The 15,095-nt window shown below is 38.0% G+C and overlaps 1 protein-coding gene across 2 annotated transcripts in view; it reads right to left on the bottom strand.

Annotated features, from left to right (window-relative positions):
• The window catches only part of LOC111605391 (myosin heavy chain, non-muscle), a 30,394-nt gene that overhangs the window by 3,565 nt on the left and 11,734 nt on the right, over nt 1-15,095 (bottom strand). Inside the window, exons 4-8 of one of the 2 annotated variants that reach the window (XM_023323887.2) lie at nt 13,279-13,435; nt 8,789-8,910; nt 5,204-5,227; nt 2,818-2,910; nt 18-2,757 (exon numbers count right to left, since the gene is read on the bottom strand). In XM_023323887.2, coding sequence (XP_023179655.2) covers nt 18-2,757; nt 2,818-2,910; nt 5,204-5,227; nt 8,789-8,910; nt 13,279-13,435 — 3,136 coding nt within the window. Of the gene's footprint in view, nt 1-17; nt 2,758-2,817; nt 2,911-3,781; nt 4,113-5,203; nt 5,228-8,788; nt 8,911-13,278; nt 13,436-15,095 lie in introns of those variants that run through there. The other variant, XM_023323888.2, reaches the window with a different exon arrangement.

The following is a 15,095-nucleotide window of genomic DNA, read 5'->3' as shown; positions in this document are numbered from 1 at the left end:
ATAGATTGTCGCCTTACCGGCTGTGGTATCCAGTGAGTCGAGCAGCTCGTTCTTGAGCGCCTCCAGTTCCTCGCTGAGATCGCGACGCAGTTTTTCAGCCTTGCTGCGCGCCGACTTCTCGGCCTCCAGATCCTCCTGGATCTCGGCTAGCTGGGATTCGAGTTCACGCTGCGCCTTCTGAGCGGCGGCCTTTGTGGCGGACTCCTCGTCAATGCGCATCAGCGTTTGGGTGAGCTCCTCCTCGCGCTTGGCCAACTGGGCTTGCATCTCCTCAACCTGGACGCGTCGCTCGTTAAGCTGCTCCCTGAGATCGGCTACCTCAGTTTCGATTTTGCGCTTGGTACGATCCGATTCCTGGCGCTGCTGTTGATCCTTGTGCATGCGCTCCTCCAACTCGGCGATGGTCGCCTCATGCTTGGCTTTCAGCTTAGCCAGATGCTTGGCCTTCTCCTCCTCCTCGGCCAGTGTTTGGGATAGGTCATTGGCGCGCTCTTCAAGCACTTTCTTCTCCTTCAGCAGCTTTTGGTTCTGATCGTCGGTGAGCGCCAGCTCCTCCTCATGCTTCTTGATCTTGGCATCCAGCTGCACCTTTTCGAGCTGGAGCTTTTGGCGTGCAGCCTCCTCTTCTTCGAGCTGCTCCTCTAGATCCTGAATATGCAATTCCAGTTTCTTCTTATCGCCGCCCAACGCCAGCACACGCTCCTCTTCCTCCTCAATGCGCGTCTCCAGCTCCTGCATCATATCTTCCAGCTCCTGCTTACGTGCCATGAGACGTGAACGCGACTCCTCCGCCTCGGCGCACAGCTCAATCTCGGCCTGCAGCTGCTCGGCAAGCGTGGTCTTCTCGCCCAGCGCCTGCTGGTATTTGCGCTCATATTCCTGCGTATTCTTGGCCAGCGTGTCGAGCTTCTCGCGCACCTGCTTCAGCTCATCCTCCTTCTGCACGAGCTTCTCCTCCTGCTTGGTAACCTCCAGCAGTGGCTTCACCTTGGTGTACAGACGCCACCACTGCCAGTTGCGCAGCTTGAGATAGGCGGCGCAATTGCGCTGAATGATGCGTATGGCGTTGAGCTGCTGGAGACGCTTCTGGTAGTTGCGGCGGGCGAGGAAGCCGCGACAGAACGCCTGGAAATTCACAATTAGATCGGATATCTTGAAATCGCGCTCCTCCTCGAGATGTGCCAGCACACCGGCGCGGAAGAAGATCTTCGATTGGCCAACGCGATACAGATTGGAGTCGAGCTCCAGGGCCTGGATCATCTTCTCGCAGGCCTTCTTGCCATCCATAAAGCCCTTGGGTATGACATTGGGTGTGAGCAGTTCGTAGCGTTGCCTGAACTCCTGGAAGGGTATGCGATTGGGGAAGCCCTGGCGACAGATGCGTATACCCTCGAGGACACCATTGCAGCGCAATTGGTCCAGCACCAGGGGCGCGTCGATCTTGCCAGCGCGCTTCTCGTGATTCGGTATGATACAGCGCACAAAATTGGGGTTCGTGTTGCGCAGCGTGTCCATCAGTTTGGCCAGCTGCTCCTTATACAAATGCGACACGGTGCGGAACATGCCCTTGCGCGTGCGCGCCCCAAATTGGGTATCGGTTAGCGCTTGCTGTGCCATGCCGACTATTTCCGCATCCTTCCAGATGTTCACGACAAACGGATCCTGCGATGCCTGCAACAGCGACACAATGTTCTCATTCAATGGATCCATGTTCTTCATCAACCACTTGGTGGCCGAGTAGTCCACCCGTCCGGCATAATGGACAATGGCGAAGTCAGCAACGCCACGGAAATCGGTTTTCATGAATTTCGGATGCATGGAGTGCGCGGAGACGAGCTTATCGACAAAGGTCTTGTCGGTGGCCTTGGGGAACCAGCACTCCTCGTCGAGCAGAGCCATGATGCCGCCTGGCTTATCGATCAGATCGATGGTGGGCTGCAGATCGAGTCCGAAATCAATGAATTTCCATTCGATGCCCTCGCGTTGATACTCCTCCTGCTCCAAGATGAACATGGTGTGATTGAAGAGCTGCTGCAGCTTCTCATTGGTATAGTTGATGCACAGCTGTTCGAACGAGTTCAGCTCGAAGATCTCGAAGCCAGCCATATCGAGTATGCCAATGAACGAGGCGCCCTGTCGCTTGGTGCGATCCAGCGAGCGATTGATGCGATTCACCAGCCATTTGAACATGCGCTCATAGCAGGCCTTGGCAATGGCCTCGACGGCGAACTCCACTTGCTCCTTGGTCTGGGCCTTGGTCACAAAATCGCGACCCACTTTAATGCGGGGCGTGAGGAAGGCGCGCGTCATGTCCGTAATGCTCAAGCCAAGCAAATGGGCAATCTTCTGGGCGACGGTGTTGTCGGGCAGCGTTGCCTGGTCGTTGTTGCGCTCCTGACGGAACTTCATGCTGCCAAAGAGCAGCACGGCGCTAACGATGCGGAATATCGAATTGAAATCCTCCGAGGTCATGCCCATGATGTTCATCGATTTGACTGTCGCTTGGAACTCAGCAAAGTCATCGACACCGGGCACGGGCAGCGTGCCGTTTGAGAGGAATGGATACGATTTAATGTCATCGAGTATGAACTTCTCGCGCTGCTCCGGCGTTGCGCCCGCCAGCAGCTGATAGAATATATGGAATGTACGTTCGTCCTTCGCTTGACGAATGGCACGCGACTTCTCCAACAGGTAGGTCTCGATATTGGCGCCCGATATGAAGCCCGATGCATCAAAGTTAATGCGTATAAACTTGCCCTGCATATAAAGAAAGAGTTTAACAATTTGCTTTCACATTTCGTTTGTTGCTTCACTTACGAAACGCGATGAGTTGTCGTTCTTGACCGTCTTGGCATTGCCAAAGGCTTCCAGTATGGGATTGGCCTGCAGCAGCTGTTGCTCCAGCTCGCCCTGCGAAGATATTGTTACATTATTATATATTACACAAGAGCCTTGCAAAGAGAAGCTTTCTTTGGTTAGACATGAAATACATACAACATACAACATACAACATACAACATACAACATACAACATACAACATACAACATACAACATACAACATACAACATACAACATACAACATACAACATATAAGACATAATCTACATAGACAAACACATACAACAAATTTACATGCAGCTTAAGATTGGTTAACGATAAGAAGGACATGCACAAAAACTTGATACAAACATATTTCCTACACATGAATGAACAGGGCACAATTTCCTAAGCTAGTGCAATGCGATCGCCTGGAAGATCTTGATCAAAATAAATGTAGGCTGGAAACTAAGATCAGTTTGAGTTTACAGGTAGCAAATTGAATTCTTTATGTAGTTAACTAATAATAATTAATTTGTTAAACATGATATTGCAATAAATATTTTGTTCAACAGATCCATGAATAGCTTCTGCACTCTAAGCAAGATTATCGATCTGATAAACTAATCGTAGCTTTTGAAAGACTTCTTGAATAAATATCTTTTAAGACGATTGCCCTCAGCTTAACTTTTATATGCTTTCGCAAATAAATATATTTTATGAACGCTGATCATGCCCTGATCGTATATATTCTTTGAGTAAACTTGTATAGCTTATCTTTTCTTAGATAAACTTTCTTAAACTCATGATTAGCAGAGTAAAGAATTTCAGATCTTTTAAGTATACACAACTGAGAAGTGTTTTCGCTCTGCTTTCCCTTTCTCTCGATCGCACTGCACTCGATCTAATGCATTCGGCAAAGCCGTTTGGCTTGCTACACAATCCCCTGCGGACCGTTGTTACCTCCACCTCTGGCATATCAACAACTAGACAGTCACAATGCGTCTCAGCTAACCGCTCCACCACATGGCAGCTGCTTAGCTGCATGATCGTCTTCGAGCCCACACCGTTGTTGCTTGCTTCGATGGTATTCCTACTGTGCACCTTATTACCAAATATATTATTGACATTACATTTGACCTTAATGTATTTATTCGTGTTCACCGAAAAGTTCTGCAATAATGGGGATGTGGTTAGGCAGAGGTATTAAGTTCCTAAATGGGATTTACGTATATCAGCAATCGACTCTGTAATACTAGAGCTTACACAGCATTGAATGGAAAAATAATACAGCCAAGGCAAAACGAAATAAGTTTCTACACATGATATATATTTATGTATAGATAGAAAGATATATATATATAAATAGTATGTTTAGAGATTGAAAACTTTTGCTTGGTTACTTGGAGCATACTTTACCGCAAATGTTTCTTGATGACTACTCTAAATATGCGTAGCGTGAGATATATGTATATGGATAGCATGAGTGGGGAGTAGGAGTTAAGCACATGGCACAGTGGCGATTAGAATTTGATTAGTGAACTTGTTTAACACTCGAAGACTCTCAACAAATGAGAATGAAGCGAATCAACAGAGGAACAAAAGTTAATAACAATCAATACAAAATTTATAATATTCGTAATTGAATGAAAATGAATTTGAACTGAATGCGCATACGGCCAGCCGTATCTTAATGATATTCTTGCAGATCTATTTAAAAGACAAATATCTCAAGATTTTTATTGGACAAAAATTGAAATCTTTAACTTTACTAAAGTTTTTCTTTTCTCAGTTGACAAAATAAGTTTTCTAATTCTAAGAACCGATTTAATATCTCTAATATATCTAATATTATGTCCCTTAAGCTGTTAGATTACAACTTCTTGCTTGTATCAAGAGAATTATTATGAGAACAAGAAGACAGAATGGATATCATCTAAATACAGTTATATAGATAAATATATAATAAAAATATATGAATATTATATATTTTTTGTCTATACTTAAAACATAATTCTATATATGAGTGATCGATCGTTTGAAGTTTATTTACGACTTTTTTACTTTTAGATAAAGAAAACTTTTTGTTAGCCTATTTTTTGTGGAAGTTCCAAATGTTTACTGAGTCTAGATATAATATTAAATGTTAAATAATATACAAATTTAGAAAACAGTTCTGCACGAATATGTTTTTAGAAATAAATTTGTAGAAACAGAAATTCAAACGCCTCAATATGTTCACAAGAAAAAACAGAGAATAGACAACAGAAATTATGCATTTTAGATAAATTTGTTTAAAAATTAATGAAAAAAAAATAAATATAGTTATTTATTTATTTATTTATGTACACATAGTGTACTATTGCTAGAGTTTTGCATACTTACAATGAGGACGGCAGGATTCGGCACCTGTTCATTTGTGGAGTTTGGGTTGATTTTTGTTTGTTGGTTGTGGGTTTTGGTTGGTTGTTTTTTGATTTGATTTGATTTGGTAGTTCATATGTTGGTATGTACAAATTAAATTAGATTTAAGAATTATGTTTTATACAAAATGTACAAATTGCATTTGTAAAGTGGCATTAAAGAGTAAATGAATAGCAACAACCAGTCAATTGTACAACAACAACAGCGGCAAACAATAGTAGTAGTGGGTGTACGTGTGTGTAGAGGTGTGTGTACAGGTGTGTGTGTGTGTGGGTGTGGTAGAAGGTGTAACGTTTGCACATGAAATAAATAAATAAAATATAATTAATAAATATAGAAGAAAAATAAAGGACGCCTTTGGCTAAGTTTTAACTTAGTTGAGCTTAGAATTAAATTCAAAATTTGCATCAATTTTTGCAAACTTTTAAGTAAAATTATATATTTTTTATAGTAGAAATAAATATGTAAATAATTAAAAGAATTCTTAGCTTAAACCACAAATGCAAAGCTGTGCAGCGTTTGATCTTTTTTGTGCTCAAAATTCTCTTTTCATATTCAGAAAGCACCTCTCATCTGTACAAAGTCTAGTCTAGCTGATCTGTCCTTGAAAAGCAGCATATAAGGACAATGCTACGCTATGATTGAGTAAATGAAGACGGCATCGAAGCAGAAGCTGCAGATAGTCACAAACAAATGAAAATATCTGATGGAGCTTGCTTGGAATGCGAACAAAATTGATTTTTCTGAATAATAAATAGTTATAATATATTATATATATATATATATATATTTATAATAAATTCAGGATATTTTTTTTATATTAGCATAATATATTCTTAAGCAATAACAGCCATGTCTAATTGTCCCTGTTTCTAGAAACTCAGCTTCTCTCTCTCTTCCTGTCTCTCTCTTCCTGTCATAGAATATTTAACAATCAATTTAAAGTTACTTTAAGTCAATTAATTGCTTTGAACTTGCTATCGAGCAACAGGTTTACATCCAAACCACATCTTATATATCTAGTAAGGCTAGAACTGATCATAAAATGTGGCTTAAAAGCGAAAGTCTGTACGCCTCTTATTATATTCCATTATATTATTATATTTATTCTATTATATTAAAATTTAGTGTATTGCAGCTGCCTTGTTGACTGTGTCATAGAAGCTAAAGCAAGACATTCGATCGCCCTCACTCTCTGGCACTCTGCCTCTCTTCTACTTATTTCCGCCCCATTCTTATCAGTCACATACTTGTTACGTCTCACTAGCATGATGAACTAATTTCTAATCAAGCTGTGTGCGTGTGTAACACCTGTAGCACCTTGCCTTTCCCTTGAATTCGAGTTTGTTTTTTCCTTCTTTTGTTCGTTCGAATAATGAATGATTCAGTTGCTGAACATGCACGATATCACCGTCTATTTATGGCGAATATAATCATAATTAATAGCAAAATAGTAAACAGCTGAAATAACAACAACAACAACAACAACAACAACAGTAGCAATAGTAACATCTACAACAACTGTTTGCACTTCAATTTCAATTTTGGTGTTGACTTTTTATGCTTTATTTGCAGCTTATCACGTTTTGTTTTTACCTCAGAGCAACAACAGGTTGTAGAACCCCTCATATAAGGCTGTAAAACTGAGCTGGAAAGCAGCTCAAGAGCAGCGCCTTAAAGGATTTTGGTTTGCAGCTCTTAAAGCCAATTATGGCAGCAAATTATGAAACAACAACAGAACTGACACACATTTCAGCTGCTAGATATGAACATCTCAAAAACATCTCAAAAAAACTTACAAAAATTAACTAAAAAAAAAAAATGAAATGATATGAAATAACATTAACTCGTTGGCCCTGACGCAATTTCATGTGATTTCATTTTCATTTTCAATTCTCTTCAATTTTCAAGCGTCTTTACCCTCACCCCCTCCCCCACCCCCTCCTCCTTTTTATTATTTTATTTTATTGCTGTCCATTGACAAGCGCAATTAAATTTCATTTTGGGTGTTTATTTTATGCTTGTAAATAAAATGAAAAGTGCCCAATGACCGCGGCTCAACATCCATTGCCATTAGAACGAATTTCGTATGCTCTAATTGACTTGTTTAATTTAAGATTTTAATAGAAGCATTTATCTAAAAAAGTTATTGATTTTTCTTGGGATATGCCTATTTTAAAAGAATTTCTAATCTTTTTTAAAAATCATGAAAGAAAAAGGTTAGAAAAGTCCGATAAGAATTCCAGCTCAATTGTTATTTATTATTATTTTATATTATATTATTCAAACATATCATTATAAATGATTAAGCTCAATACGTACTCCTTGAGTTCTGCTAATTCGATTCACTTAAAAAATTCGAGTATGAGAAAAGTAAATCAAAATCTCAATTAAATATTTCTAGAGAGAAAAACCAAAGCCTTATTTGGCATTCAAGTTAAAAATGAAAAAAAATGAGAAATTACTTGTTTAATTTATTGTTATTTTCACATTAGCTTTTCCATAAACTTCGGTGTTGAACACACATCATATCTATGTCAGATAATGCCCCGCGTTTCGGCATAGGGCGCAACAAATAAAGTCATTTGTCAGCAGCCATCCAATAACTTAGGGTAACTACACACGCACACATATATATGTATTATCTGACTGATTAATGAAGTGTGCACAGAGAGAGATAGAGAGAGACGGAGAGGAGAGAGAGCGAGAGAGCTTTTGTTGTACTTCTATTTGGGGTCTGCCCCATGCGCCACGCTCTAAGGCTGCATATATGGATAATGCCTGGCCTCATGGGGGCTACGTGATTTAATGTCATTACATCAATGCTAAGTGCAACATTTTGTTGCCTCTGTGTGTGTGTGTGTGTGTGTTTGTCTATTCAGATGCATTTGCGGATCATAATTCGTAACGAGAGACGCACAAACAGCTGGGAAAACGTTTTAACTGAATCAACAAACTTTTTACTTTGCTGATTGTTGAAAAAAAAACTGCTCGACTATGTAAATACCCTGCAAAAAGCTAAAAACTAAAATGTGCATATAAAGCTAAGATATTTATTTACTAAATAATAATTTGTAGGAGCTTGTGAAACGCATAAAATAACTATCTAAAACTCTTTCTTATGTTTCAATTGATTTTCAATTTTCTAATGAATATTTAAACTTGGCATTCTCGGCCAAGCACTTCATTATTACAGGGTATCTCATGACACCCACTATTCATGCTAACTTTGCGGGCGTATAAAAGCAGCCGCAGTCAATTTGCCGACACATTCATAAAGTGAGTTGGTCTCTTTTGGTATTCGTATGATTTTCACATTTGCCAACTGGTTAATTATATAGAAGAACAGCCATAATAATAATCATGACAATGGCAATAGCAATAACAATAATGAATAATTAAAATGAGCCTAACAACTGCAGCTAAGTATGTGTCAGAAGTCTTTTCGTACTTCAGCCTGGCTGAGGCTGACTCCCACGCACAGCTCTGCATTTGTGTATCGATAAATAGATAATGGATAGTTTCTGTTTTGCGTGAGACACTTACCGCACCAGAGCCCTTGGGCTTAGAGGCAGCCACATAGGCCAGAAATTGTATGACCTTCTTGGTATTCTCCGTTTTGCCAGCACCCGATTCGCCAGTACACAAAATCGATTGGTCTTCGCGATCTAGAAAAGAGGAAGAAAACAGTTCAAAATTAATTAATAATTCAGATGAGAAATATATGCGGGTAAAGCAATGTAAAGGATAATGATAAGAATAATAATTAAATAAAAATTAATAAAGGATAATGCTAATGATCAACTTAACAATCATAGTAATAAAGTCTAATGATAATGACAATGGCAATGAATATGGCATAACGATACTTAATATTATTAAATAATGCTAATAATACTAATAATAATGCCTAATAACAATGCTAATGCCAATGATAATGATAATGAATATGCTATCAATAGAATTATAATAAATTGCAATTTTAATACTAATAACAATTATAATATTAATGAATAATTACAACAATGAAGTAGAAATGCCGAAATGGGTTAAGCACGTCGATAAAGACAGAAAACTTCAGAAGCAACAACAACAAAAATAGCTGACAATGTTTTATTTATTTTTTTTCTTTTTCCCAGTTTCTCTATATTTTTTTTAGTGTTTTGTTTTTGCTGTCTTTTTGTATTGTTTAAGCAAAGCTCAGCTTGAAATTTAAGTTGACCCAAATTCAAGTGCGCCAACATAAAGTAAAGACAAATAGAACTGATGTATACCCTGTAAATAAGTCGAATGCCGAACAATAAATATTGGCGTGCATGAAGATAGGGTTAGATACTGCAGGAACATTTTATATTAATATATTAATATATGTAATATAGAAAAAAAAAAATAAAAAATTAAATTAAATTAATTAAAAACACAAAAATAAAAATATTTAAATATACTAAAAAAATATATAATAATGAGCCATCGAAATTCCCTTTTTCTCAAAACTAATGAACTACAGGGTATACACTACAACAAAGTAAAACAAAAAGCGCAAATAAAATATAAAAAAAATGAGGCTTTGCACATTCAATTGAAAATCATTTAAAATTTGCGCGCATCTCAAACACATACACGTTTACAAATATACATGCATACACATACATATACATATATTATGTAAAGGTATATATAAGGCGGACGCCACTTGCTAATCTGTTTGGCTAACTAAAAGCAGTTGTCTGTTCTAGCTGACAGCTGTTGTAGACGCTTAACCAAGTCAGGCAACAAAGATTGCAGTTAGCCCAGATATTCGATACTCGATACACATAATCGATACACACACACACACACTCACTACTGAGCTCTACCTAGCTATAAATTGTAACCACAAAAACACGACGCAACATATCCATTGGCACAGATTTTGGTTTGCAAAAAATACAAAATAAAATAAGTAAATAAAAAATAAAGAAAAAAATAGATAACAAATTGGCACATAACGACCCCGTACTTATTATGGCCTGGCAGCTTTATAGCCATAGATGGACACTCTGTTGATCTCAGCTTGAGTTTCATTTAGACATCGCCAAGGCGCCGCCGCATTGCATAAGTTGTTGCCACCCCCGCCCCCCGCCCCCCTGCAAATGATCTTTTTCAAGCATTCGTCGAGCTAACGATAAAAAGACAACAAATGAATAGAGCCATAAAAAAGCAACAACCATCTCGATTGTAGCTTAAATATTGGCGCCACTTTGGGCAAGTTTTTTTTTTGTTTCTTAAATTGTCTTTTTCATTATTGTTATTATTTATTATTCTCGTATTATGGCATTACTCTATCTGCTTCTTCACTTTTTCGCATCTCAATTAAAACACAATTTTTTTCTGTTCTACGGAATTTGGAGCAGAATTCGTTGAAGCGTTGCGAACTGCGAACATTTGAGAGGAACTGAGAGATCCCATCGAAAATCAAAAAATATTATTATAGATCTCTGCCAGAATTACTTTGATGTCTGCTGTCATTTTGTTTTAATTAAGAAACTATATTTGGAAATTGTGTTTTTATCTACTGGCGATGGGAAGTGATAATTATAAAGTGCATTTTGAGAAAGATCCAATGAAAAGGAACCATTCAAATTTGAAATAGACTAAATCAAGCTAGAAAATAATGTGTTTTCCTGCTCTGATCTGAGATATATTTTGGGAAGCTTTAAGCTGACTTCTAAATTGAATTGATTTAGGCTTCGGAATATTTAAATAGAAAAAACTCTTAGAGCTGAAGTACACTGAAGAGCTGAAGGAACTGTTTCTTAGGGAGATATTTTCAGTTGAATATTAATATATATATCATGAGTCTTTGCTGAAATAATATAGTATTGATTTAGGTAATCCTACTGAGTGCCTTAATTTTTGTTATTATTTTTAAATATTGTTCTTAAAATAGAAACTGAAGAACCATTCAGATGTTTCACAATATTCTGACGATTGCAGATGTTGAATTCCTATAATCCCTAATAAAAGCATACTCTAACTTTACTTTCATACTACATACTATATGGTATACATTACATAGTATGTAGTACAGTATGTGTACAGTATATAGTATATAGTATACAATATATACCCATTTAAAAACTTCTCAGTTTTCCCTACACATCAAATATAAAGTTACCTGGCCTGCTCCATATACTTTTCATTAGTGGTATTCCAGTTAATTTGGCTGGCACTCCCTAATGCATCTGTCATATGGCTAAAAAGTGACCCAAGAAACATATTTGCAGTTGCTGTAACACAGCAACAACGCCTTGAGGGCGTGTCTCTTGGCTGTCATAAGCAACAAACTTATGACATTGGACGCATTATGAAGCGCTTCGCAGTCAAAATGGAATTCCACATAAACAGAAAAGCAAAAAATAAAAAATAAATAATAATAAAGAAAAGAAAAATTAAAATTAAAATTGCAGTTGGCAGCAGAAACCACAAAGGTGACCAGCGAGTGGCCAAGTGGTGCGTGCTTGGGGCCAATGTAGAGAGCGAGAGATACCGCGCAGAGATGGCGTTGGGATGGGCTGTGTTGGGCTGGGCTTGGGCATGGGCAGGGGCTAAGCTTTGTATATAGATATAGGTAGGTAGATTGTGTAGCAGCCACAAATAAATCAAAGCAGGCTGAAAGCCAGCCGCACCCGCAGTTCAAGTTTTGTTTTTGGTTCAAGTCAAAGTCCAAGTCGTGTTCACATTTTAATACCCTACCCACCCCTGCTCTACAGCACTGTGCATAAACAGAAATTGATTAAGCGGCAAATATGGTGACAAAGTGTTTAAAAGTTTTTTCGTTCTGCTTCTTCTTTTCATATATTTTAACGATACGAATTTTGCCAGACACAGCGCGTCGAGTTCTAGGCCCAAATATGGTAATGACACGTATAAACGCAATATTAAAAGCTGGTCGAACTGAGACGCCGTGGAGTGGGGGAGGTTGGGGCCAGCAACTAAGCTAGCCAGAGAGTTGTGCATATGTTTTGCAAGCTCCACAGCAGATGAGTCATTCGCACACAACACACAAGTCCACGTTACGCTTGAAATGCAGCCCAACTTAACTACAAAAAAAAAAGAAACAAGCGAGCGTGCTTGACTAGCAAATACCCTGACTTTATGTCATTTATAAATTGCAGCTGCTTCGACTCTTTACTATGACAGCATCTGCTTTACATAGTTGAAACACTTTCAGATTTGAATCTTTAGCTGGTCTAAAGCTGCTATAGAATCGCCAAACTTAGACTTCATTTCGGGATATTTGATATCTTTATATTCGCGTACTTTTTAAAGAATATTTATCTTTATTACTCAAATGGATATCATAGATATCGTAGCTATAGAAATGTTTTATAGTCTTGATAAATGAGTATATATGAGATATATTTTGAAACTGAAGACAGACTAGAATCTATTCATAACATCAACATGCCCCCTTCAAACATCTATGAGTTTAGGGTATATAAAATACCATTGCCAAAACAAAAACACAGTCAAAAAGGAAACCAGTTTTCAGTTTCAGATTAGGAATATGCAAAATACTCTTTCTATATACATATATACACACGTGCATATATATCTATATATGTGTTATATATTTAACTATTTAAGACATGGTTTGGCTATAGTTCACAATGATTCACCCCGTTATTTCCCCTCCTAGAGTGACGTCAAGACGCAAAGTCGACCAACTTAAAGAGAGTATCTCATGGCTTTATGCAGTCACGCAGTTCGCGGAAAGCTTTAACTCTTCGACTTGCTGATATCTTATCAAGGCATTTCTTTTGTTTGTTTTCTTCTTCTTTTCATTTTAAATTTATTTTGTTTATTTGCTGTAGTCGGGAATTTTATTTCGATAAAGCACAAAAATGCGATACAAAAAATGGCAGAAAATAAAAAAAAAAACAATATACATAAAAACTGAGCAAATGTTTATGAAGCGCAGCAGATTATACAGTTATATATGGATAAATATATAGAGCGTAGGATATGTAGACTCTTATCGCAGGCTTACTTACCACCCAACATATTTCTATAGGCACTGTCCGTTATTGCAAATACATGCGGAGGCACTTCGTGTCGCTTTATGCCCTTATACCGCTCCATTATCTTTTCGGTATAGATGGGCAATTTCTTGTAGGGATTGACCACAACGCAGAAAAGACCGGAATATGTCTGCAAGAAGAATAAGCATCGAGAATTAGTATTAATTAAAAGAGCTGATTTGATCACGCTAACTAAGACGTTCTGCTATACCTAAAGCATTTAATACGCCTAATAAGTGTCAAAATATATTTATATTTGATTAATGCCATTTTACTGAAACACTTTAGTCTAAAACTTGTAACTTGCATAGATAGAAAGGAGAGGAAAGTCTTCGAAGTCGGCAAGCTCTTTTTGATTTTTGAGAATCGCATAGAAAGGCTAGAGTAGAGTACAAAGTGTGATAAAGAGAGATAGAGGGGGAGAGAGAGACTCAGCAATATATAATGAAGAGAAAGGAAAGCCTTGGAATTCTAAAAGCTTATGAAACTCGCATAGAAAGGCGATAATTTAAAAACGTGATAATAAGACTAAGGCAAAAATATTGATAGATATAGAAAAATAGTAAACAAAGCAAGAGCAATGAATATATAGAAACATAAATATGCAAATAGAGTTTGGTATATGTAAAGGGAGACAATAAAAATAGAATAGAAGTATATGAAATGATTCAACATATTTAATTTACATATCTCAGGCATAACTTAGCTATGCGAGGGCTACTGATATTAGTATATTACGATTTTCAGGCTAGCTTTATGAATTTATATTCTAAATATTAAATTTTTGAAAACTTGAAGCATGCTACAAATTAGGCAGCAACAAGCGCAACAACAACAGCTTGCTGGATGCTCAGTGGCCTAGTTAAAGTTGCCCAAACAAACACACACAGCCACAACACAACCAACACACACACAGTCTTAAAAGTTGGATACTCCATAAAAAGCAAACGCATGTATCTGTATCTGTATCTGTGTCTATGGCTATGTATCTGTATCTGTATCTGAAACTGTATCAGTATCTGCCTGGCGGCAAAGCCCACATAACTATATACGACAAAAAAAATATATATATATATATATTTACAGTCGATATCTGTACATAACTGGACTGCGTGGGCACTAAGTATGCGACTCTTGAATGATTTTTCAGTTATTAAACAAACATTAAGCGCAAAAGCTGAATGGCCAAAAGCCAAAAGCCCAAATTTGAATTCAAATTCAAATGCAGCCCACACAAAACATAATCAAAAGAGAAATTGAAAGTTGTGAATTGTAAGTTATTTAGGTGCCAAAACTTAAAAAACGAGGCAAATTTTGTTGGAATTGTTTAAAAAGTGCCCAAACTGAATGTTTTTTTTTTACATGACTCACAAGGCAGAGTGCTTGAGGGCGAAAGGAGGGGGCAACAGCTTGTAACTTCATTTCGGCATATGGCAAGAAAATCACGTCTTGACAATCAACCAAGACGACAACCTTGTCGGAGGCAACCAAAAACGGCAGCTCAAAAACTTTTCGTTATTCGTTTTTGGCAATCGTTTTAGAAGTGACGACCATGACGAAGCTCGCTCCGCATCTCCGCAGCTTGGCTGATTCATTTGACTCATTTATGCTACACACACACACACTCGAGTCATTGTCCTGGCACGGCTTAGTTAAGCCAGCTGAATGATCTGCTTGACCCCGCCCCCCTCTTCCGGCCAATCAGTTAGCCAGCCAGTCAGCCAGCCGGCCGGCATTTAAGCGTATGCCCAAATATGGTGAAGAACTCGTTCGAGTGTGAAACGTGGCGA

The sequence above is a fragment of the Drosophila hydei genome, unplaced genomic scaffold (genome assembly GCF_003285905.1).
Source record: "Drosophila hydei strain 15085-1641.00,03,60 unplaced genomic scaffold, DhydRS2 tig00008134-arrow-pilon, whole genome shotgun sequence".
Taxonomy (NCBI): domain Eukaryota; kingdom Metazoa; phylum Arthropoda; class Insecta; order Diptera; family Drosophilidae; genus Drosophila; species Drosophila hydei.
This window is presented reverse-complemented; position numbering and strand designations above follow the sequence as displayed.